At 35.3% G+C, this 25,976-nt stretch overlaps 3 protein-coding genes across 4 annotated transcripts; 1 reads left to right on the plus strand and 2 right to left on the minus strand.

Annotated features, from left to right (window-relative positions):
- The first annotated feature begins 1,549 nt into the window (after positions 1-1,549).
- Positions 1,550-6,675, plus strand: LOC128987215 (facilitated trehalose transporter Tret1-like). Of its 2 annotated transcripts, XM_054407963.1 has the most exons (3): positions 1,550-1,818; positions 5,267-5,927; positions 6,479-6,621. In XM_054407963.1, the coding sequence occupies exons 1-3, from the start codon at positions 1,779-1,781 to the stop codon at positions 6,522-6,524; spliced, it is 747 nt and encodes a 248-aa protein (XP_054263938.1). In that variant the 5' UTR covers positions 1,550-1,778; the 3' UTR covers positions 6,525-6,621. The 2 variants fall into 2 exon arrangements, with proteins under 2 accessions (XP_054263938.1, XP_054263936.1); XM_054407961.1 differs by having other exon boundaries at positions 5,267-6,675.
- Positions 6,676-8,176: 1,501 nt separating this feature from the next.
- On the minus strand, positions 8,177-14,891 carry LOC128985222 (pickpocket protein 28-like). Its single transcript, XM_054404610.1, has 10 exons — positions 14,772-14,891; positions 14,194-14,329; positions 12,292-12,456; positions 11,901-12,012; positions 11,341-11,394; positions 10,364-10,480; positions 10,072-10,278; positions 9,719-9,986; positions 9,143-9,255; positions 8,177-8,359 (listed from the first exon to the last, which is right to left on the minus strand). The coding sequence occupies exons 1-10, from the start codon at positions 14,843-14,845 to the stop codon at positions 8,220-8,222; spliced, it is 1,386 nt and encodes a 461-aa protein (XP_054260585.1). The 5' UTR covers positions 14,846-14,891; the 3' UTR covers positions 8,177-8,219.
- A 4,842-nt stretch (positions 14,892-19,733) lies between these two features.
- LOC128986237 (alpha-crystallin A chain-like) lies at positions 19,734-24,327 on the minus strand. The gene is made up of 2 exons (XM_054406476.1): positions 24,193-24,327; positions 19,734-20,502 (listed from the first exon to the last, which is right to left on the minus strand). Exon 2 carries the CDS (start codon positions 20,500-20,502, stop codon positions 19,936-19,938), a length of 567 nt encoding a protein of 188 aa, XP_054262451.1. The 5' UTR covers positions 24,193-24,327; the 3' UTR covers positions 19,734-19,935.
- Positions 24,328-25,976: the final 1,649 nt, after the last annotated feature.

A 25,976-nucleotide genomic window follows, 5' to 3' on the forward strand; every position in this document is an offset into this window, starting at 1 on the left:
TCGTCAGTGTTTTCAAGTGGTGGGCTTAGTTTTTTGATTGGTTGCATGTATTTTGCAACGGTCAACAGTCAGAAGTATACAAATTATACTAGAATGGTGTCATTATTTACAAGTTAACTCTTCAACTGATACTGTCCATGGTTTCTTCATTGCATCTTGAATTAGATTAAGTAGGCATAATCTAGTGATATCATCATATAATATTAATAACTCCAATACAACTCCATCCAACTCACCCATACAATACCAGAAATAAATCGGAAATCATACCCACTCATCACAGATTGCAACTCTACACAAAAAAAACCATCATATGCAGGAGCAAAGTTTTTTAGAACTTTACCTAAAGAAATAAAAAAAGAAAATAATGTTAATAAATTTAAAATTAAGTTAAAAAATTATATTACATCAAATCCTATTTATTCAATTGAGGAGTATAACCAGTTGTAAAAATATGTATTATAAGCCCTGTTAGCTATAAGGAAATGACACTATTCCGTTGTATGACTCATGTACACATTACGAATAAAGATTGATTTGATATTAGGATTGACTGATAAAGATTTTGTCAATTATGTCAAGGCTATTGTTATTTGTCAAAACATGAACATTGTTTTCTTTTTTTTTCTTTGTGGCTAAATTAGTTTGTGACATGAAATGTTCAAAGGTTTACAGGTGAAGTAATGGTGTTTTAATTATTGACAGAATGGAAGTAAATTTCACAACAACTACACCAATTCTAACAGTAACATTAACTTTGATACTATTAGTGATTTATAAGAGAACACAGTTTATTTATACTTTAATACTTTTCATTGAAATGGCGACCATACAAAGTAGGTATTTTAAGCCAAGTATAATTTTGAAAAGTTTGATAACTGGGACTAACTTCTACTTTTGAACAGTGTTTTCTTTACTAATCACTGGCATATTACTTAAATAATACAACCTTAGTTTGGGAATTCACTAATTAACTTAAAAAAATATTTAGGCTTTTAAAATACATTACTAGGGTGATTTAAATGCCAAATGTAAAATGTTTTGGCGTTTTAAACTACGCCAAAGGTGTTGTCTAAAGAGAGAAACAGTCTGATCAATCCATTACTCATTATTGACTAAAGTCTTTACTTTTTATGAACACTGTTGGTTGGAAATTAAATATTTAAGTTTTCCACCTAGAAGGAGTACATTGCTACAACCAAGTGAGGTAGTCCACTACTGCAACACTTATGAGATATGATTGTTTGATTTGATAGTTGCAAGTGTTATGGCTCAATTGTTTAGGAGGGGCATTGAAGACAGTGTTAGACATGACAAGTTCAGTTAATTTAAACACAGCTTGTGAGTGAAAAATAAATGGAACATCTTAAAATTTGAGTGAGCACCATATGCTTAACGGCAGGTTCTAAACTTAAACACATACTATTAAACTACATTAACTAAAGGGTTTTTAATATAAACTGTTGAACTGCCGATTATAAATATTTATGGTTTCGTTTAGTAATGTGACCTGTTAAGGACAATAAAGGATTTCTGATTTCTGGTTATTGGTAACCAATAAAAACTATGCAAAAAACAATTTATGTACCTTAAGACTCACCATCGGCAGCATAAGAGAAACCCCTTAATGTCACAGCAAAATAACTAATAGAGTGTAGGGAACAATAGAGAGATTAATCAATAAACATGATATAGAATTAAACAATACAAGAGGTGTATTAGAGATAAGATTAGTAACTGTCATCACAAATCTATTGAGGACCTCAACCTACATTAGAATGGGAGGATACGGAAGGCAATGTGCAGCAGCGCTCGCAGGTAGGTGTACAATGAGAATATTTTTTATCTGTGCAAACAATATTTTAATAATATGGATACTGAATTTGTTTTTTTAAATAATATTTTTTGTGTAAAGGGGTACCCACAGGCAAATTTTCAAAATTTACAAGTGAACTGACACATTTTTAGGCCGTTTTTAACTCTATTAATCACAGTTTAGAGGCAAAAACTATGGTTTGACTTAAAAATATTGACAAACAAATATAAGAATTTTGAAGACATTAAAATGTTTTTGTATTAACATCAAGATTCTTTGACCATAAAAATGTGAACGTTGAAAGCTATTAACTTACCTTCTCAGTGAAGATTACCCATTTATCTAGTGTAAATTGGATACTCGAGGCGGGGCCTATACCCCCCTAGCCCCTCTCCATTCCGCCACTGGTTAGATTGGATTTTCACTGAAATACTTCCCTTGACAAATTTGTATTTTACCGAGTGCTTAGGTAAAAATTCACCTTAAATGAAAGAAATAAGCCTATAGAAAATATATAAGTAAAAATTAAACTCTTACTGGTTTGAGGCTAATGAATTAAAACTGAATGAAGACAAGACACAGAGACTTTTTTAGTACTCTCAATCATCGCGTACAAGATGTAACCAGCGTAAATATTCTTGGTTTTTCAATTGATCTAAAACTTGCTTGGCATCCAATCAGTTTGTGAAAGTGTCCTGGGTGGTCCATCTCCTTCGGAAGTTGACTAGGATTGTCAGTAAACCCTATTTGCTTGTAGTATATCACCCTCGTTTCCATAGTATTTTAAGCTATGGTCTCCTACTCTGGGACCATGCACCAACATGACAAGAAACTCTCAAATTACAGAAAAAAAACAGTACATATTTTAACTTTTAGTAAAAGATTTGACCATTGTAAACCTCTGTTTGTCAGCACCGGAATTTTAACAATCTACAGTCAATACATTTTTATGTCAGCTGCCCATGTGAAGGCAAATAATCTACACAAATTCCCTCCAAGAAATACTGTACACAGCCATAGTACAAGACATTGCTCTGACCTGAACATGCCCTTCTGCAGGCTGTCAAAAACCAAAAACTCATTCCCAATGCTTGCCCTGAAGGTTTACAACCAAAACCAAGAAGAAACAGCCTTTCGTTGTGTCTTGAAGAATTTGTTGAGACAAGTCATACTACAGCCTACATGATTATCTAAATGAGAAACTTAATGAGTAAATTAAAATGAGTAAGCCTACGGCAAAATCATTCACCCCCTAAGTACTTATTTAAAGTTTTCTAATTTCAATCTATGGAAAGTTTTAGTGTACATATACTGTAAAGTGTAAATATACTAAATTGATGCAACCTATCCGGCTCTGCTAGTCTCGGTCAAGGAGGAGGTAATAAGGGGTTTTGAATTAAATTATACTGGACCATTTAGTTTTTTACATAATGGCTGCAATGTAAATTGTGCATTTTTCAAAAAGTCCATGATAATGAATGCTTGGACCCGCCTTGACAGGGCTTTGGATTTGAAATTGACAGGGGAAGTTGAGCCATGATTCCATGGATGGTTTTTGGATTCGGGGGTGATATGAGATCTCCATTTCTTATTCAATTTGGACTCAATATTTCATAACCTTCTTCCTCGTAACACATAAAACATTCAAAACACTCCCCAGCCATTTTCCTGTGTGGTCTTCTTTTTCACAGCCATTTTTAAACTCCCTTTAACCCAGTGCTTCCAAACCTAACCCACTAGTGGGTCGCAGACGGATTTTTGGTGGGTCGTGGGTTGACTCTTGAATCGTAACATCGAGCTCAGACACCGTGCGTTACAGTAGCCGTACACGATTTGGCAATGCGGCCTCCCCCCCACCCACACGACCGGTTTTCTCCCACTAGGTCTTGCTCTCTCACTCGCACACAGTTTCAGACTCGGCTCTTATTGGCATTGTCAGTCCAGTCTGGCAACTGCATTTCCTTGCAGTAGGAGTAATAACGGATGATAGTGGCTTGATACTTTTTCTTGAGTTGTTTTGTTTTTAAAGTATTGAAGTAGTGTTATGACTATCAACGATAGAGAATTGGCTGAAAACTGAGTCTGTTAAGAGGAAACCGGAATCAACTGACGAAGGTGAGCTTAGTCGTCCTTCTACTAGCAATGACGTTAAAGAGCCTCGAGTATCGTTAAATGTTAAGAAAGGGAAAAAAATATTTCGAAAATATTGTCCTGAATACCTCCAATACGTTGAGGTACGTTTATTTACGTTTATAGGTACCGATGATGAACCTATGCCCCATTGCGTAATTTGTTTTGAAACCCTGGCTAATGAAAGTATGAAGCCTTCAGAACTTCAGGGGCACATTTCAACAAAAAATCCAGAATGCTTGAATAAACCTTTGACATTTTTTCAAAGTAAGAAAAAATAAGAACTATTTTCAACTCGGTCGAATTTGGAGAATGTGTGATCGCCTGATCGGGGAAAGGTAATAAACAAATTATCACGGCCTCATACCAGTTGTCTTTGCCAACCGCTAAAAATGGTGCTCCGCACACAGCAGATGAGAACCTTATTTTGCCTGGGGCAAAAATAATTTTGTACCTTCTGTTTGACGAAAAAGCTGGTCAACAGATAAGTCAAATACTACTGTCCAACACTACAGTGAAACGTAGAATTGACTAAATGTCTGGTAATGTAATGGAGAGTTTGCGCCTTTAAATTTCTAACTTTAATCCAGACATAGAATCACTAGTTCAGTAAAAACAATGCCAAAAGTCACACTAGCCTTAGAGATGAAATATTTGTAATATCGAATAATCAACAAACTCCTTTCCTTTTTTCTATGCTGCGTTTTTATTTCATATGATTGACCACACGTTTATTAATATAAATAAATAAATCATAAAATATATGTAATAAAAACATTTGTAAATAGCGACTGGTGGGGGATGGGTCGTGGGAATAGATAAATATCCGAAGGTAGGCCGCCAAAAATAAAAGGTTGGGAACCGCTGTAGTGGCATAAACGTCAGTCATCTCTCGATGAATGACTGCAGTCAATATGTTTCTTTCAGTCAAAAAAGCATCCTTAACCATATCTCAACTGCGGTGTGAGATATAATTTAAATAAATTTAAGACATGGCTAAGCGTACACATCAGCTACATAACTAAAAATAGCTTGACTCTGTTCACAAATGATCCCAGTAGCAGCGAGCCGCCTGGTTACATACGAACCATGGAGCTATCCACACAAATGGTCCAGATTACTTAAAAAATGCCCCTCATATTTAATTGTAAAATGTAAAAACAGTAGGCTTGAATATATACCTAAACATAAAATTCAGATTAAAAGTACCCTCCTTCTTCACCCTGTATTAAATCGCAATTTAAGCGAGCTAGCAAGCATTTTACCTACCAATAGTCTTTTTTATCAATAATAATTTTAATAACCATAACATTTTTTCAGGGTCAATTGCAATATTCAGTACTGGTATGGCTTACGGATGGGTCTCGCCAGTACTAAACACAATCACAGATGAAAATGGAGAAATACGAGCTTCAAAAGAACAATATTCCTGGATCGCTGCTGATGTTGAGATCGGGTTTTTTTCCACTCCGTTCCTCGCAAGCTATCTAATGGACAAGTTCGGAAGAAAAAGACCAATGTTGATTACTGTTTTGCTGTCACTTGTTTCGTGGACTCTGACAATCACCACAAGATCGGTAAATATTCTTTATTTGAAGAGGATCCTGGACGGCATGGTGGGAGGCGTGATGTTGACAGTTACTCCGGTTTACTTGGCAGAGATAGCAGAGGCCAGCATCCGTGGATCAGTGTTGCTATCAATCACTGTCACTTGGTTTGCCGGGACACTCGCACAGTTTTGTATTGGAACTTATCTGTCGTACAACGTCAGTGCAGCAGTCAACCTCATTCCGCCTCTAGCTTACTGTGTTTTGTTTTCCTTTCTCCCAGAATCGCCTTATTACCTAATGATGAAGAAGGAAGATAAAAAGGCGGCCAAATCACTATCTTGGTTTCGTGACATCCAAATAGATCAAGCGGCTAAAGAATTGACAGAGATCTCAGATTATCTAAAGCGAGATGCAGAAAACAAAAAGTCGTGGTACGATGTCATGGTGAACCCTATCTATAGAAGGTGCTTGTTTGTGGTGCTAGTAATAAGTTTAGCAGTGAATCTGACTGGTGTAACAGCTGTATTCGCATATGCTACAAAGATTTTTGCTGGCACGTCAAATGGCTTTTTAAATCCTGACATATGTTCAGTCGTAATCGCGTCTTTGTTTTTCGTAATTTCTATTCCTGTATGTTTATTAATTGATAAAATCGGAAGACGCCCTTTACTATTAATATCTACTACTGGATGTTGTCTTTCAAGTTTGTTATCTGCTGGTTACTTTTACTATAAAGATCAAATAGTTTATACTTGGATCCCACTGGTAACAGTAGGTTTGTATAGTGTTTTTGTGTCAGTAGGACTGAACCCTGTCACCATAGCTTTTCAAGGGGAATTATTTCCGTCCAGTGTGAAAAGTGTCGCATCCGGTATGGTGCAAGTGTTTCTCACCATCACATCATTCGTTGGTATTAAAATGTTTTATTTGGTAGAAAGTTATTTTGGACTGTACGTCAATTATATTATTTACGCTGTTGTAGGATTTATAGCATCAATATTGCTATACATTTACGCCCCAGAGACTAAAAACAAAACTTTCAACCAACTGTTGGTAGAGTTGCAGGGAGTTAAAGTAAAAGATGAACTGCAAGAAATGGAGGAATTAAAGAGTTTGAATCAAGTAACTTAGAGGTATGGTAAGGTATAACCCATAACCATACCTATAATACAGGGCCAAGATGAGATAAAAGTGGTAACACACCACTGTCCCAGCAAACCAAAACAACAGTTGCACTAATTTTAATTCACAATATAGTAGAGCATATACACAGTGTTTTTGTTATTGTATACTGCTATTACCAAACCTTTGCTGTTGCTAAAGACCAACATTGTGCCTTGTATTAGAGGAGGCTATGCCTTCAGGCTTGGATTTTTTTACAGTGATGTAAATTAAAATTATTCAATAAAATAGTTTCTTACTTTTTTGTACTTCTTGTAGTTCTTACTAGAGCCTGATAAACAACCTAATGTTAGTTTAAATACCCCCGCTGCAAAAACCTGCAGACTAAGCAAATTTCCATTTGACCGATTGGATTTCCAATGAAATCTATTTAAATAACATTACATTTAACAAGTTACCTAGGTTTGCTGCTACAGTGGTAATAAAGTCGGGATTTTTAGTAAAATATCAATAGCTTGGTGCAAAATTATTTACTTTTCCAAGTTTGATCAAAATATACCCGTAGCAAAAAAAAAAAAAAAAAACCACTACAGTTTACTTATTCTTCATAATAGCAAGGTAAATTGATAGAACTAGATGGCTCATCTCTGTGTTAAAGTTGTCACCAGTTTTAAATACCGGAACTTAATACTTTTACTTTGAAATGGCGACAATATGAATGTAGGTATTGTAAGCCAATTATGAATGGAGATGAGTGTAGTACTGTAGTAAGAGTGGCGCAATCTTGTAGTCTTGTTAGTGACTAAGGCGACATATTCCTTAGACACAGCTGTTAATTACTAGCTCATACAGCCAATGGCCACCATAGGGACCTACAGCTTATAGTGGAATCTGAACCACATTTTTGCTTTGTAATTAACGAATTGGTCTAATTATCAGGATGGTACTGCGGATAGTCACTCACTAGTGTGAACATTAATCCACACCAGGGAGTATCCCATAAACAGTGCATGCCTATAAATATCCACAATTCCCTCAGTAGCTGGATTACAGGACGATACCACTGTCCCAGTCATATAAAATATAAAAAATACGTAGTTAGTGAGCCATCGACAGGTTACGCTGATTTAAATGACTACCTTCTGTCGAATATGGAGACTTTTTAACCGAGTTATACTAATAGGACGAGACAACTTACTGTAAGTTATGTCTTCCCTTTCTCAAATCTTGTCACAATCTCTACAAAAATGTATCAAGTCACTTTCATTAAAACTTTGTAGTCATAACATAGTATGACTTAGTCAGTGTGCTAGTCATGGAAATAGTCATTCTTTTATTAATCTGAATAAATTTAACCACAATTAGCATATTTTAGTGTCAAGCAACACTATAAGGCATGTAAATTTAGCCTAAAACCTTATAACTCTGCTACAATTTGATTAATGCAGGTTTCATCTCTAAGAAGCCCTATTATTTTGTTAATAAATGAAGATGTGATGTGAAAACTGTTCAAACTTTCATTTTATTAATACAAATAAGGATTTTTTATGATGGGAGACAGCTTCCTTTGGATCACTTTTTTTCAAACAATTGCATTAAATTTATTTGAAAAGATATTGGTAAATGATGTAGCGATCATGGTATATGTGTAAGCACGGTTTGATCAGCAGAAAGTAGAAGAGCTCAAGTAGACTCACGACACTGAAGCCAAGAAAGAACGACAATAGGGACCCAAAAGACCCTGAAATAAAGAAATGTATAGCTTAAAAATTGTGCAATGACAATCATGATTGAATTATCATTTGAGAAATAAAATTGTTACATATTTCAATTGTTAAGTTATATAGTACCAGTACATGAAATAGGAATGTAGAAAAACATGCCTATCAGTTATCAATTGGTGCAGTATTCCATAACGAGTCGAAACTTTGATACAGTACCAACCCAGAATTTGAGAATAGATTAACAACTATTATATTAAAAATATTTATATGGCCAAAGAAGAATTGTAAAATTAATTATTGCTTTTGAGTTTATATTGTCTTATAAAATCCACTATGCTGTAAGGACAAATGAAGAAAACATAATCTTTTTTGCAATAACCTCAACATTTTTAAAATTTTTTTAAAATTTGTGTAGTATTCCCAGGTAATTGCACCTTGTACTACAAACCTCTTAATCCTAAACCTCAAATAACGATATAGGTTTACCTTATGGTTGCCAGGTTCTTGAAGTTTTGTCTGATGAATTTTTGATGAATGAATTATTGTTTTAGCCTGGTGAATATGTATCTACTTTAGTGACATCATCAGAAGCAAATTACACTAATACTACACTATTTATTTTCAATCTTTACGGCCAAAACTATAGAAGTAGTTGAAGGGCGACGGACAATGAGGGGGATAAAAGCCCGGGTGAAAAAGTGTGTCTGTGGACTTAATATGTAAATGATATAAATCACATTTTTATAACTTAAAAAAGATTCATAATAGTAAGTGGCTTATATAATAACATTCTAATTTACCAAGCAGTGAAGTAAAGGATGTGTACACATCCCTTCTCAGACGAGTAGCGATCAGATTCCGAGGGAATACGTACATCAAACTGTACTCTCCATTGGACAGGTTGAGGCCTCGACTGTCAACAAAATTGTGCCTCACATTTTAACAGGGTTAAAAGTTTTTAAGCCCACAAAAATGTTACTACAGTATTTTAATTTTGTTTGAAAACTTGAGGTATAAATATTAAACCAGGTACAGATACCTTGTTATCAATGTTATCAATTATCATCACCATTAATATTTTACAATTACAAATCAAAGGTAAAAGGTACTATAACTAAAATAATTAAGTACAACTTTCGGCTAAAAGTATTCTAAGTATTGTATTCTTGGTTTGAAGTTAATTTTTGGTGACGGTGAGTTTATGTTATCTAGTAGATTATTGCTGACATTTTACATTGCTATTAGTAAAAAAAACAGCCTTCGGACTTGAGGAGGGGTGTCCTGAGAACAGGATCGGGTTCCAGATCCCGAAACTTTTTAAAATGGTTTTTCACTAATCCTAATGGAAAATGTCTGCAGTAATGTGTTAGACTTACTAAAAGTAAGTGGAGGTGTCGTAATGAGTGAAGTTGAGTTGGCTGCGGCTAGTGTCAGCTGAGTACTGGGTGTAGTAGCACCTCGGCTTGCAACCACACGGTGTCGGCCACTTGGTCCTTAGCTGCTGAACGTCAACATGTGTGAACTCATCACTCAGCATGTACGAGTTGATCAGGGCTGTCAAACAAACAACAGTTACTGTAGACTGTACTGAGTGTAGTAGCACCTCGGCTTGCAACCACACGGTGTCGGCCACTTGGTCCTTAGCTGCTGAACGTCAACATGTGTGAACTCATCACTCAGCATGTACGAGTTGATCAGGGCTGTCAAACAAACAACAGTTACTGTAGACTGTACTGAGTGTAGTAGCACCTCGGCTTGCAACCACACGGTGTCGGCCACTTGGTCCTTAGCTGCTGAACGTCAACATGTGTGAACTCATCACTCAGCATGTACGAGTTGATCAGGGCTGTCAAACAAACAACAGTTACTGTAGACTGTACTGAGTGTAGTAGCACCTCGGCTTGCAACCACTCGGTGTCGGCCACTTGGTCCTTAGCTGCTGAACGTCAACATGTGTGAACTCATCACTCAGCATGTACGAGTTGATCAGGGCTGCCAAACAAACAGCAGTTACTGTAGACTGTACTGAGTGTAGTAGCACCTCGGCTTGCAACCACACGGTGTCGGCCACTTGGTCCTTAGCTGCTGAACGTCAACATGTGTGAACTCATCACTCAGCATGTACGAGTTGATCAGGGCTGTCAAACAAACAGCAGTTACTGTAGACTGTACTGATTGACGTTTTGTTTGAAACTATTTTTTTCAATTTGGTATTCAAATTTCTTAATGAACAGAAAATGAAGTAGTTACATTTGGAGACTTAATATTGAAAGACAAACAAAATATCATAAGCCATTCATCTGTTATTTGCTTGGCGAGTTTTGTCATTGCAAACGGTTTTTTTTTAACTCATTACGAACATATATATCTGTCAAACATACCTCATCATTTTTTAGGATTTTTTGAGAGGATAGCAGGCTTATCTGAATGGGAAAGAGTCCAAACTGGCACAGGAACACAAAACTTTACACTATATACACAAAACATTAGAATATTTCACTGTCACTGACAGCATTTTCAACTACGGAAGAGAGAGTTTAACTCCCAAAACTCTCTTCCTTAGTTGAAAATGCTGTCAGTGACAGTGAAATATTCTAATGTTTTGTGTATATAGTGTAAAGTTTTGTGTTCCTGTGCCAGTTTGGACTCTTTCCCATTCAGGTAAGCCTGCTATCCTCTCAAAAAATCCTAAAAAAATCTAGGCCCTTGTGCTCTATGCTACACCCTTATCTCATCATTTGTTATTTTAAAAAGTGGAATTCCAACATTTTTGATCAGGGACTCTTTTAAATACAGCAAGATGTATCTCAAATTTTTGTGGTAGTTACAATAACTCGGAATACCAGGGGAAGATGACAACTGTTTATATAATTTTACTACTGATATACAATTTTTTTTAAGGGATTGTAAAGGAAACATAACTGAAAAAAAGTATTGAACTGATTATGTTTGTAATGACTTATTGATAGATAAAATAAGTAATTCACTTTTTAATTACCTTGATGAGAAGCTAAGCACGGCAAGTCATTTAAGTCACACACCCTATCCATATCTGGAAAATTAAAATCATTGTAGATGAGACGATAAATTTTAAAAGTTTAATGAATACATAATGTGACACTTATTCTAAGCAAACCTGTTCATGAAAATAGGTGTTTTCTCAGTAGGACAGGCCTACATCCGAATGGTTATTGCAGTATTATGATACAGTTTTTTTTTTTACTCTATTCCTTTATTTGTGTTTATGTTAACTGTTATATGTCTGTACGATTCATTATAAAATTCTATGACGACATTTTGATAAAATGTATCAACAAAGATCTATATTTAAAATAGTTGGTGAATCAGCCCGATCTGGCAAGGGAAGTGGGAGTTTGTACCTCTATAAATATTTATTGTTTGACCTTTTTGTTCAAATAAATTTAAGATAATTAAAATACTTATACCAATGTCCAAACGAGACAGACGTTTCTACTCCCAGTTGGTGTTCTACTCTATTGACTTTAGACTGCTGCAATATGTTAAATTGTTGTAATACATGATGCAAACGACACTAACTGGTTGTGTAGTATGTAGTAAGAACACATCCGCAGTATCTCTCCGTGATGTTGATCTTGCATTCCTCCAGACAATTGTGATAGGTGTACAACTTGAAGTAGGCCAAACTCACCTGTAATTGAAGATGAATCATATGAGATGGTATGTGGCGATCGATTTTGATTGGAAACTCCAATCATCATCAGATCCAATAGGCGAATAACAACCTCGATGGTACCCCTACTATTTTATACTATTGGTTACTGAAAGTTCCAATAACAATACAAGTAAACTAAAGAAATTAATGAACAAGTAAATTTTGAATCCAGTTGTACTTTTAGAAACTTCTTACATGGAAGTTCTAGTGGGGAAATTTGCTAACAGGTAAATTTTAGAAGAAAATGTGTCTCACCTCGTTTTCAATGACACAATCTCTCAAGCTGGTGTCGAGAGCCTTCACCTCTGCACTGGTGGTGGTGAGCGCAGGAGTGTATGACACCATGATGAGAGTAGAAGGAGCGACCACGACTAGACGAGCTGTCTCTGAGATGTAGCTGCGAGGGCGACTGATCAGTAACTGTCAACACAGAACTGATACAGACTGGGACGGGTGGCGTCGTCCTGTAATCCAGCTACTAGGAGGTCACGAATTGTGGATATTTATGGGGATGCACTGTGGATGCGGTGCTCCCTGGTGTGGATTAATGTCCGCACTAGTGAGTACTACGACTATCCGCAGTACTATCCTGATAATTAGACCAATTCGTAAATTACAAGGAAAAATGTGGTTCGGATTCCACTATAAACTGTAGGTCCCTTAATTGCCATTAGCTGTATGGGCTATTAATTAACAGCTGTGTCTAAGGAATATGTCGGCCTTAGTCACTAACAAGACTACAAGATCGCGCCACTCATCCTACACTCATCCTTCACTCATATTTGGGTTAAAATACGCACATAGTGGCGTCCCCATCTTAAATAATTGATAATTGATAATTGACAGTCACAAGCATAATGATAACAGCAGTGTATTCATTATGCTTCAGATTATTGGACTGGGCAAAAGTGTAAAGTGAATTTATTTTCTTTAACTAGGTTTTAGCTCAGGATGTTTTTTTTTATATTACTTCACTAGAATGTAATATAAAATTACATTACTGCAAAAATTTAATTATAAATTGTACTTAGAGATTATTACAATTGAGGCCTATTCCGGTAAAAGGGCACATAGGCCAAAATGCAGTTTTGAGTATTTGAGACGTAAAGTATTCCTCTTGTAATTGCATAATCAACATTTTTTCCTAACATTACCTTAAAATAATTTTAATTTAGATCTAATTATTAGATCTAATTGTGTTACTATTCAGCTTTTGATATTCAAAATGTTAATTACTCAAAATTTGTCGTTAATTTATGTTTTTATATGATAAACAAAATGTGTTATATGCTGTACACATTGTTAGGAAAAAATATTCCAGGGAGCCAACTGTTGAGATAACTAAACAAAATTGACTGTGGTTACACAGTACAATATGGCGGTTCGTTTGAGCTACTTTCCGGAAAAAGGGCACATAGGCCTATGTGCCCTTTTTTCGGAAAAGGCCTCAATTATTACTAGAAAAAATAAGTCGGTTATGAGGGATTTTAGTCGGGATTAAAGTCCCACGCTCTAACACTAGATCAGCTCGCTCCACTAAGTACTAAGTGATACTAGGCTAGGTACTCAAAAATACTGAAGACGGACAAGGTATGTTAACCTTTATATTCCAATTTAACAGTCTTGGTGACTTGTACAGGAATCTCAGCCATCTTAAATCTTTATTTGGATTAAAATAACCCTTAAAGAGGTTATTATTCCCCATTGGCTTTTTTATAAGAACATATTTGTTTAAATTATGATCAGTTGGATAATTTAATGGGTGTTAATCTTTTAGTTGCAGTTTAAGGAAACGTGTGCTACAAACATTTACTGACTTGGGCAAACGTTTTGTCATGACGTTGTGACAAAACGTTTGCCTGTGCCGCATCGTGTGTGGAACTAGTTCCCGAATTTTATGTTAAATCGTATTCGTCCGTCAATGTCTTGTGTTTTAATTATTTAAATGTCATTGTTTTGTGTGTTTGTAAAACTTGACGACCTCGCAAGAGTGACAAGAGCCTGATGATGAGGTTATAACCTCGAAACCGGTAGCTCATTACTACAAATTTTAGGATCATAGACGGAAAACAGGTAATCTTATACCATATTAATTTTCAAGAAGCGATCCTGGACCAAATAACATCATTATGAAGCAAGCATTGACTTTTAACTTACTTTGGTACCATAGGAGGAGAACATCGTGGCGTGATAGTCATTCTTGTCAGTTCTCACGAGGATTACAAGTCCGTCATCACTGCCTGTTGTTGCGACACTTTTTTCCAAAGGATGTGGACCATTCTCTGTCTCCTCACTGTTCATATCAGTTACGAAATTCCATAATTGAAACCAAGAACTTCATTAATCTTATTGTGTGCTAACTTACTTGTTACATATCATTGCAGTGGGCATCTCAATATATGCATACATGCAGTATCAGTCAAAACTATAAGAAAACTTGACACATGTGTGCTATGGTTTAGTATGAGTGGTGAAAATTAATATTTAATGATAATTCACAATGCATGTTTAAGAGGTATGATGAGTAACTAGTCTCATACTAATTAACGTCGTTCCCAATCTACTTTTCCATAAATTATATATGTTTTTCAGACTCATAGTGATTGTTCCCACACTGGAAAATTGACAACTCACAGAGTTTGAGTAATAAAATATAAGTATTGCGGTTGAATATAACACTTTTATAAATATATTTAAAGTTTAAAAAGAGATTTCAAACAAGTGTTCCAACTTACAATGAGCTGTTGTGGTCTCCAATGTAGTTAAAGGCGCAACAGTAGCCCTCGAATGTCTTGACCATACGGAACATTTTGCGACAATCTTGAGTCTTATCTTGCCAAGCACATCTTACAATCAGCTCATCACAAGGTACTGCAAGCTGACAAGGTCAGTTATCTACTTACTGATGTCTACGTAAATTCTGATGTATCTCCTATTTCCCTTGAGAAAATATGAGGGCAACCTGTGAATTAGTCTCCATCGAGTTCCTGACACAGCAAAGTGAGCTAGTTAAAATCTGAGAGACCAAAGCCACATTCTTTACTTCATCACATACTCTTTTAGCTGGCTCCCATCCATAGGGGACAATATGTCTCATTGTAGTATTCTAAAACATTTAAGAGAAAATTGATGCTTCCGCCATGAAGGTTTCCGTTTATGATAAGGTTCCTGTAGAAAGGACTAGCCCTGTTGATTACTATTGCTAGTTGACAGATACATGCAGAAAAGTGTTTTGGTGTATGAAATGCTTATAAGTGGAGTACATATTTGAGAAATAGATGACAATCTGTTTTAATCAAGGCAGTGGTTGCATATGAAAAAAACTATAATGGCTGATTGAACTAACAAATATGAATAAAGAATATTATGTGTTACCAACAGTTTAAGCTTCTTCCCCATGGGAAACATCACTCAATTAAAAAACTTTTACCAACCTTCTAATTGCATATTTTAAGAGCTAAAATCACTAATCTTATTCAATTCAAAACTTCTTCATTAATTCTGTAACATGTAAGTTGTTTACAAAGAATAGAGTCACACCTAACCTAAATTATACATATTAGTAATATCTAAAAATACATCCCACAGTTGAGTTTTCAGCTCTTAGGATAATATAATATACAACATACGTTACACACGTCACTCCAAGAAATTATGGAAAAAAATAAAATAAAATAACTACAACTGAGTCTTAAAAATTAATAAAAACAATACTTGAAATAAGGATTATATACATACAGTAATTACTATATCCTAGAATAAACACGTCCAGCAAAGATTTTTCTAATTTTAATTTTCAGGTATGTCTTAATATTAATTTTGACCACGAGAAAAAATGTTGGAGAGAGTAAAACGTTGATTCAATCAAGTATGCCTTCAATAGTCTCAAAAACTTATTTTGGTTTTTTTTCCAATTTAATATTTCCCGGGAGGCCATCAAAAAATCTATTTCCTACATATGTTGTTTTCTTTTTGAAAAATTCCAAATTATGTTGTTCTACTAAACGATGAGCTCTAGAACCCAGGTGAAGTGACGCTTAAACAAGTAGCCGGTATCCCTGGTTAGGATTGAGGGGCAACCCTCTTTCCGAAAGGTTGCTTCGGCAGCCGGTGAGCTTGATGACCTTAAGTCATCCTCCCATGGTGTACCAAAGGTCGGTGCGTATGCTTCGGCCTACATCATGGGGCCCGGGTATGTTTAATTATAGGTAACGGGTTAGCAGTCAGGGAGTCTCTTGCTCTTATGACAAAACGAAATGGAAATAGAATGAATTATAAGAATGTGTTGTATTGCCAATCGAAATCCTATTGCCAAGTAATGTAAATTTTATTGTTTCATAAATGTATAAACTGTAAACTGTGAATATTTTTAAATCTTTTAAAATATGTTTTACAGAATCTTTTGATTTTAAATTAAACATTATTCTTAAGGGGGTTCCCTACCTCGAACTGTTTTCAATTTTCTGCGACCCTGGTGAGTTTAGTTGGAACTACAAGACGACAAAATATTCCCTAGGATTGCTGTCTGCTGGTCCATTTAACATTATTGTGGTCCCTCCGCGAGACAGTAGTTTCGATAAAGGCCGCTAGAGTCCAGGCTAGAGTCCGTCAGAATCATAGCACTTTTCGCCGTGCAAGGTTTTACGCGGTTTCATTTTGCACATACAAAAAATAATCTTTTCTTGAAACTAAAAGTGACTTGATATTTTTAGTTAAATTTCGCACTAATATTGCTTTATTAAAAATCGATAATTTCATAAAAAGATATTATTATTCAACTGTAAAGTTCACTAACTTTGACAAGTCGTTGCCCTTGATTACGTAAGCATAGACATTTTTTAAAAAGCAAACTTAGTAGAACCACTCTTTATGTACAAAATGGTGTTTGGTTCACAATTTAAATGTTAAAACTAGAATCGCTATATGATACCGCGCGAAGCGGTTTTCTGACGTTTTTCGGCGGGGGTAGGGAACCCTCTTAAAGCTCTTTTTTGCTATATCAGAATTTTATCCTTAGTTTATGAATACAAAACCGACTACTCATATTATCCAGGGTGTCCCGGAACTCTCTACCAATATTTTAGGGCATTGCTCCCGGGTAAGAAACATACCTAAATATCATATTTAAATTGTCCGGAAGTCCTTAGTTACTCACACAGCCACCATTTTGTTTTTTCAGTTATTAATTTTTTTCTAAAGAATGGTTAAATATACGAAATGGAAACTTTGCACAAACATTTATGACAACTAGACAAAGCTACCAAAAAATTTTGAAGATTTTTCAAATTCATAAAACAAAATGGCAGCCGGTCAAAATTTTGTGTCTTAAATAACTTGAAAACCATTGATTTTACAAAAATTTTAAACGGCCGCCATTTTGTTTTATGAATTTGAAAAATCTTCATAATTTTTTGGTAGCTTTGTCTTGTTGTCATAAATGTTTGTGCAAAGTTTCCATTTCGTATGTTTAACCATTCTTAAAAAAAAAATCAATAACTGAAAAAAAACAAAATGGCGGCTGTGTGAGTAACTAAGGACTTCCGGACAATTTAAATATGATATTTAGGTATGTTTCTTACCCAGGAGCAATGCCCTAAAATATTGGTAGAGAGTTCCGGGACACCCTGTATTGTTTCACTATACTTGCAATAAAAAGACTAAACTAGGGACCGTTTTAAGTACTGGAAGCAAACAAATTCGGTACTTACTTCCTTCATCAGGGTTTCAATTGACACTTTATTCAGAAAGAGGGTGGTTTTCAAAGCGTTTGGTGCTAAAAATGCACTTCTGCCTCGAAACATGGCAATAGGTAATAAACGCATCTCTTCAAAGACTTGGTCCTTGCTTATGTTTCGAGGAAATGTCCTAGTAATGATAAAAAAAACATTTAAATTAAAATTTAAACACCAGTTCATGTAAAAATCAAATTTCGGCATGATTTTAAGCTCAGAGAATAGATTTGAGATTAATAATGCCCCGAATAAGGAAGGTATATTTTTGTGGTTGAAGCAGTTGGTCTATGAGCCTTTACAAATTGTTTGCATAATGGAAAGTAGTCATTACATACATACAAAAATAAATCACAGGGTTCTTTATTGGTCTAAATTAAGTAAAGTTTTAGATTAAAACATTGACTATTAGATTAATTTAAACATAGACACGTATTTAAGACTTAATAATAATACCTATGCTACAATCATTTTAGTTAAACAATTAAAGTTAAGAATATAAAATTTCAATAAAGGCTAGAATACAAGCTCCTAGCGGGCTTTGAAACAGAGCTCGTAAACGTTAACTACTACAATTACTCACTCAATAGTCAATAAAAGTTTGAGAAAAGATGTCTCTGTCGGCGACTTTACACAGTCTTTACTCTAAGACTTTTAAGCACACTAGATAGTAAATTATACAGTACCCCAAACAAATTACAGTAATGTTGAATAGTGTCCTCACTATTGACTTGGTAAGGTTTTTGATCTTACCAATTACCAAGAAGTCTAAGTGCGGCTCTCCGGCTAACCAAGTTGAAACTGCAAGCGGTCACCGCGGGGAAATGTACTTGTCCTATAGGGAATTGCATTGTGTCAATGTTGGCAACGGTTTTATTGTTGACGGTGAAGTCCAAAGCTTGCCATAGCCAGTAGGCTGTCAGACCCACTGCCACAGTCATTGTAACCACCCATATGAATCTGATAAAAGATCATACACAAGAACTACTTCAATTTATTATTAAACCTAGCCTAAGTCTAACTATAAATGTAGGATGTAGACATTCACAATTGATATATATTTTTTTTTAATGGAGAAATGATTACAAGGATTCCATTGTTTGTTGCTGAGTGAAATTCAATTATGGATATGGCTAGTTTACTCTCAGATAATTCCCATAACTGCTTTTGTTAACATCTAAATAAAATGTGTCATGTTTTTCTTCTAGAGGAATATCATACCTTACATATAAAAAAACCTGAATCCCAACTAATAAAAAAAAACAATACATTACATATTTAATTCCACTCGTGTGATTTGTTTTGGTTAGCCCAAGTCAAATTCAGTAGATCAATGTTAATAAAGGTTGTACTTTGAACAGCACAGTAAAAAAAAAAAAAAAACAGTAGGTTAGGTAGTAGTAGCAGAGATAATACCTTCTATGGATAAAAACTTATCTTTTGGAGGGATATCAAAATTTGTGATTAAAAAAGAGAATATCTGAAAAACACCTTTGCTTGGAAGTTATTTTCTTGCTAACAGCATATTTGAATCCATGAAGAGAAGTGTTCTCTGAGAATTTTTTCACCTGAAAAATGAATAATTTGTAAGGAGGCTCTAATGATTTGATAAATAAGTTTGGACTATCTAGATATTTGATAATTTTCCCAAAGAAGATAGTGTTAGCACTAGTTAGTTAGTACTTTTTGTCCATGGTACTTTTCACTTCCAGATATTAACCAAATAATTTATCAGACCACAACCATAAAAGACTAATTTTAGGCTACTGGTCACTTGGTTTTTGTGCACAGTCACCTTTCAGCAACATTCACAACAGCCTCCCTAACATTTAGAATACAAATTTTTAAAATCTGCCATAACAATTTAAGAATATTGCCCAACAAGCATCAAATGACTGTAACTAAAATTTTTTGCAACTAAGAACTCAGGTAATAATTGAAATTCACACAGATATTTGAGCACTAATTTATTAAGCTAAAAAAAACTTTCTAAACTAAATACAAAAATTAAGTCTTACATTCAGTCTTACAAACGTCGAGTGAAAAAGTGACATAGCACATCAGGACTTAACACACTAAAAATACAAAGGAGGAACATAAACGTGAAAGTTAGAGAGCACTAAAGTTCAAAACATTATTGAATTCATTGCTTGAGTAGATTGCTACAAGTTTAACTCTCCATCTTTTCGCCATTCTGTTCAGCAGTTGGAGTCTTGGGAGCCTGTTTCACAGCTGGCTTGTTGGTCTGGGTGATAGGAATGGAGATTCCTTTGGCAGTGTCCTTCTGCACCTTAGGAGCCTCGAGTTGCAGCACTCCGTCAGAGGACAAGTGTGACTTGAGAGCCTCTCTGTTGACATCAGCTGGGAGCTTGTATCGCCGGGTGAACTGGCGTGATACGAAACCGTGTTCGTCGCTACGTTCCTCATGTTTACCTTCGATGACAATGAAATCATCGACTATCTTCACACTCAGCTCTTCAGGACGGAACTGCTGCACGTCCAGGTTGATCCTGAACGTGTCCTTGTCGCTGGCGATGCAGGATGTGCCGCTGTTGAGAGCTCCGCTAGCAGTGCGCCAGGGCCGCATGTAGCCGGATCGTAGTGGCATGGACAACACAGAAACCTCGGGCTGGATTAGGTCACTCGGCAGCAATCCGAGACCGAAGTGCTGGTCGTGGAGCGAGGGCCTCTGTGCCTCCTGGAGCAGGTCATTCAGCAAGTATGGCAGGATCGACATCTGAAACATTTTCATTCTATTTTAAAAATACTTACAACTTTTTTGTTCAGTGGCACAACACTTAAACACTATTGATTACTTGGATGGCAACCGCAACTTATATGATTCTTGCCTCACTGATAGTTAGGATAGCGTATCGTTAGAGACGTAATAAATAATAGATTATAACAGATATATTTAAGACGTAAAATAAGATTCCTATTTACCAAACAAATCTCCCTCAATGTTTGTTATAGGTCTACTAGTCGATTAAAATTGACACTCGTTTTATCAGGTTACCGTGTGCCCCAAGTCAACAATATTGTGATTGTGTAAAGATGAGATTTAACTTTTTCTTGGGTTGAGAATATTAATTACCGTACCACAGTTCCTGTACCATGTTTTTCTTCTATATAGTAGTTAGTTGTGACCCAAGGGAACTGTTAAGTTAATACAGTGCAGTCTCTAAGAAGTTCTAGTGGGCTGAAAACCTTATGAGGTGTTTTTAGGACTGATTTAAGCCTACCTAACATGTCTTATTAATTTTGTACTGCTAATGTGTAAATCACCTCAAGCAAAAAACACATTTCTTTATATTTTATTTAGTTAACTTAAATAATTTATTATTCAATGATCAAGCACAAAGCAATTAACAATAATTTTAAGGTTGGCTATCACTTTAGGCCACAGGAAGAGTTTACTACTTTCCAGAGACTGTTGTACAGGAAGTTAATCTAAAATTTACAAATGTTTAAGAAGAGGAGTTAAAAAATGCAAGACAAAAATGAGGCAAATTATTCATTTTTATCAAAGTAATTGTAATAAACTAATAAGGAGCTATACAGAACACTTAATCTGGTTATATAAATGGTTGATTTGATCATCAAAAATGGTAAATAGGTTAAATTATTCATGTTTTTTTTTTTAATTATTCATGTCAATTTGTTTTTGTTGTAATGTGTTTTGGCACATGTCCAATATCTTTTTCAGGTGAAAATTCTTATGTCAAAACTTGTTTTAATGAGCATGCTTTCTTTCAAATTTTTGTTTTAAGTTTTAAGCAATAAATACCTCAAAGGTACATAGAGTAGGCCTACCTACCGTGGTGTCACCTTGGTTAAAATATTTAATAATTTGATGAAGTTTATTAATAAATAAATATATATATTATTATGATTGCAAAAATTCATTTTATTTTAGCGAATTTCCCTATAGGGAAGTAGCTATTACCGTAGGTCTCATGGTAAGACCTAAGCCCGGGACCGATTTACTTTTTCATTTTGATGTCCCCAGAGGCCAAAAACACCATTCGTTCAAATTTTTATATATCTATATATAGAGATATATATATATATATATGTGTCCATCCGCACGATAACTTGAGTAATTTTTGTCCGATTTTGATAAAATTTGGTTTGAAGGTGTAAGGCAGGATAAACTTGAATGAGTTCGCGAACCAGCATGATCGGACTATGGGAACGGGGGTTTATGGGGGTTTTATGGGGTAAAAATAGGGTTTTTCCATTTTTGACCCTAAAAACACAAAATTTCACAATTTCTTTTTAAACCATTTTGTAGAGCTTAAAAAAACAAATAATTTAGTATATTGAAGCGTTATTATGCGCCTAATTGTTACGGAGAAAATTCAAAAAAATTGTAATTTTAAAATTCTCATGTTATTGTTATGGAGAATAAGTCAACTGTTGTAGTTTGCTTGTTTATGAACATATTTTGATCAAATTTGGAAAATACATTAATTTCTTACTAAACCACAGTACCTTTTAACATTTTACATAAAAAAAAACATTTTACCCTCCCTGTTGCAGCAAACCTAAGTACTCATTGAACTACAGTAATTCTGTTTAAACTTGGAATAGGCTAAATGTGATATTTTTAAGGAGACATTTTAGTTTAAATCCAATCAGGCAAATGGAAATTCGCTAAGTCTGCAGGTTTGCTGCGGCGGGGGTATTTTATTTATTAATTGAATGTAGCTAGAGTAATGTCATATTTTCCCCTATATTCAGCATAGTTAACTTGATAATACTGATTTTTTTCATAAGATTTAAACTATAAATGCCTAAGTTACAGCTTTTTGAAATTTTACAATATTCGCCGTTCTAAGTCTCGGAGAGAGCGAAAACGTCCATTTTTCCAAAAGTTTAAAATGCTATAAATCAAAAACCGTTTGAGATAAAGAGTTGAAATTTGGAATATTTTCATATCTTAGTAGGAAGATCATAACCTCCAAGTTTCATCAAATTTGAGGTGGGTGACATGGCCTGGATGATTTGATGTGGAATGACCCAGCCGTATTGCGGAAAATACGTCCGCGAGCAATATTAACGATGATGCCAACAGATAGAGGACACTTCAACGGACACGACAGTATCAACATCATGTACCTGGGGGATTTTTATGGGGGGTAAAACCAGCAATAAGTAGTGCGCGCGCCCGATAAAATCTATTGCCGGCCGTATTGCGGAAAAATACGTCCGCGAGCAATATTACCGATGATGCCAACAGATAGAGGACACTTCAACGGACAAGACAGTATCAACATCATGTACCTGGGGGATTTTTTATGGGGGGTAAAACCAGCAATAAGTAGTGCGCGCGCCCGATAAAATCTATTGCCGGCCGTATTGCGGAAACGTAGGTCTGCGAGCAATATTGACGATGATGTCAACAGATAGAGGACACTTCAACGGACACAACAGTATCAACATCATGTACCTGGGGGATTTTTATGGGGGGTAAAACCAGCAATAAGTAGTGCGCGCGCCCGATAAAATCTATTGCCGGCCGTTTTGCGGGAAAATACGACCGCGGAGTGTTGCCAAGTGTCCTCTATCTGTTGGCATTATCGTTAATATTGCTCGCGGACGTATTTTTCCGCAATACGGCTGGCAATAGATTTTATCGGGCGCGCGCACTACTTATTGCTGGTTTTACCCCCCATAAAAAATCCCCCAGGTACATGATGTTGATACTGTTGGGTCCGTTGAAGTGTCCTCTATCTGTTGACATCATCGTTAATATTGCTCGCAGACGTATTTTTCCGCAATACGTCCAGCAATAGATTTTATCGTGCGCGCGCACTACTTATTGCCAGGTTCACACAAGTTTCAAATCCCATCGTAAACTTTACATTTTTGTCAAAGATTTTGCTTTGAATGCCATTACCCTACTTCTTAACTGTAGGCTACATCTGTTGTTAGAATTAGGTACAGTTTCTTAACAGGGCTACGCTAACTTAATATTGATTGAAACTATCGATTCAAATAGTAGGCCCTAACTTAAATCTTCATGAGATTTTTTCACCATCACCAAGTTTGGTTGGAGGGTGCTGCAGGCAGCGCATTAATTCCTTCCCCAATGGGTTAACTTGTTGCATCAGGTAATTTGCAAAAATCAGGTGTAAGCCTAAAATATCACTCCAATCCACACACGCCCCGCATTCTTACATCTTTATTTTAAAGTTAAGTAATTAAGCCTATTAAATAATGCAACAGTCTAGATTAAACGTTAGTTGGGTCGGGGCTAGGTAAAAATTATAGTAAAAAGAGGACAGGCTAACTTGGCAGAGCATGAAGTCTAAAAGAGTGGCAACTTTCAACATGAAATAAGTTTGATACCGAATTCTGTAGGCCTATATTGTAGGTAATGCCAATAAGTGGTACGAATGATTGAATAATTTATTAAACTTACCTCGTCAACTGTGTTGTAGTTATCAGAAGAACTTGCAGAACGCTGAAGTACAAGTCGAAAATATATAAACCGGTAACAACACTGACAGTCAAGACGTGACAACGCGTGAAACACTTCAAACTCAATGGCGGTTAGCAGCCGATCGTCGTATTTATGTGTTCAAGCGTAGCCTTCTGGATCGTTCAAGAGTGTTCTGGAAGGCTCCACAATGAAAAACAGGAACACAGAGGAACAATCTAGAAGAATCTTGTAATTTTACGCCTCTGGATTGGGAAAGCCAGAATGTCAGCATAGCCGCATAGCACAAACAAATATATATAGTCAATGGTCTTACCTTCCACCATGGGTCATACATGTAATAATGACAAGTTTATTTATTTTTTAATCAACAATATTGAACTCACTGTCTTTATTGAAAACTATCACCATTAGCCTCCTCTCTAGCACTGTATTGTTCGACGATATTCCTCGGTAAACCAATTTAGAACGATTAACAGGATTATTGAGTATAGGCTATACATTAAACAAATCAAATCAAAATCAAAATTTTATTGGGCCATTCGCCATTCAACATTATAAAGTAATAGGCTAAGTCAGAAATTAACAAAACGACAATCCTCTTGGATCCTCTTGATGTAACGGTTTGTATACATAAAGAGATCATCAATTCTATTACCTTAGATTTATGGGAAGTGCCCACATGTACACATACTTTTTGGTCAGTGCCACTCTAGGCGCCACTATAGATGGGGTGTTCATGTATTTTCCTTAGCTACTGTATCTCTGTTCTTTGGATCCTCCCATGGTGGAACTTCCACCATGGGATCCTCCAATCTTCGTTATACTGAACAAATTCATATATTTTTACACCAATCTATTCTCAAACAAATTAAGTTACAGTATATGAGAGAAAATTTAAAAACGTACGTTTTCAGGAAAAGCACTTTGCAAGTTTGTTTCCCCTTTTTTCAAAACTTTTATTATTTTTTTATTTCATTAACATTTGAAGTTTCATAAAATGTCCATGGTAACGCAATATCTTTGGTAGTTATTTTTTAAAAGAGCATCTTTAGTAGAAAAACACAAAATCCTGTCACGACCATAACGGACGTTTAAATGAATATTAAAAATGGTTAATATTATTTTTATAACTATGTTTTGCTATAAACTAAATTACTTTTATGACCATTAAACAATAAAAAGGTCACTAAGCTTTTGGTATATTTGGTCTTTATTAGAAAAAAATAAAAAAACTCAAAAAATTGAAAAAAAGCCAATAAAATCTTTTTAAGTTTGTATAACTACGAAAAAACTTACCTGAGACCCGAAAAATCGTTATGTTTGTATAGAGGTGTGCTTCTTTTGTGTATAAAACATTGAAATATGACGATATTTTAATTTTTGAAATTGTTATGATAGAAATCATAAACGTGATGGTCAGGGACAAGCGGTACGGTCGTGAATTGTCTGGAATAATTTAAATCTTTCTAAGCAATCCTTCAATTATACTGTTAGTTATAATAAAAACATGTGTTTCAATTTAACTAAACTGTTCAATTTACAATTATATTAAAGTTATTGTCACGACCAAACACACTATAATCCATAAGGCTGGATTGGTCGTGAAAAAACCCGCGATGGTCGTGAAACTTTGGTTGTGAAATTACGTGTTATTTGGCTCTGTTCTGGCGGTAGCCCTGCACCTCATGTTCGAGGATACAAAGTGGACTTCTAGGTTAATCTAGCAATTGAAATATCTTATAAACAAAAATTAACACCATGTC

The sequence above is a fragment of the Macrosteles quadrilineatus genome, unplaced genomic scaffold (assembly GCF_028750875.1).
Source record: "Macrosteles quadrilineatus isolate MER2022 unplaced genomic scaffold, UCM_ALF_1.0 Scaffold_2__2_contigs__length_208266976, whole genome shotgun sequence".
Lineage (NCBI taxonomy): Eukaryota > Metazoa > Arthropoda > Insecta > Hemiptera > Cicadellidae > Macrosteles > Macrosteles quadrilineatus.

Coding starts and splice junctions, on each gene's coding strand:
- LOC128987215 (XM_054407961.1), top strand. CDS start 1,779: ATGGGAGGATACGGAAGGCAATGTGCAGCAGCGCTCGCAG. Junction 1,819..5,266: donor ATGTGCAGCAGCGCTCGCAG/GTAGGTGTACAA, acceptor ACATTTTTTCAG/GGTCAATTGCAATATTCAGT.
- LOC128985222 (XM_054404610.1), bottom strand. CDS start 14,845: ATGTTCCGTATGGTCAAGACATTCGAGGGCTACTGTTGCGCCTTTAAC. Junction 12,013..12,291: donor ATTGTGTCATTGAAAACGAG/GTGAGACACATT, acceptor CTTCAATTACAG/GTGAGTTTGGCCTACTTCAA. Junction 10,481..11,340: donor GTGCTTAGCTTCTCATCAAG/GTAATTAAAAAG, acceptor TTTGTTTGACAG/CCCTGATCAACTCGTACATG.
- LOC128986237 (XM_054406476.1), bottom strand. CDS start 20,502: ATGTCGATCCTGCCATACTTGCTGAATGACCTGCTCCAGGAGGCACAG.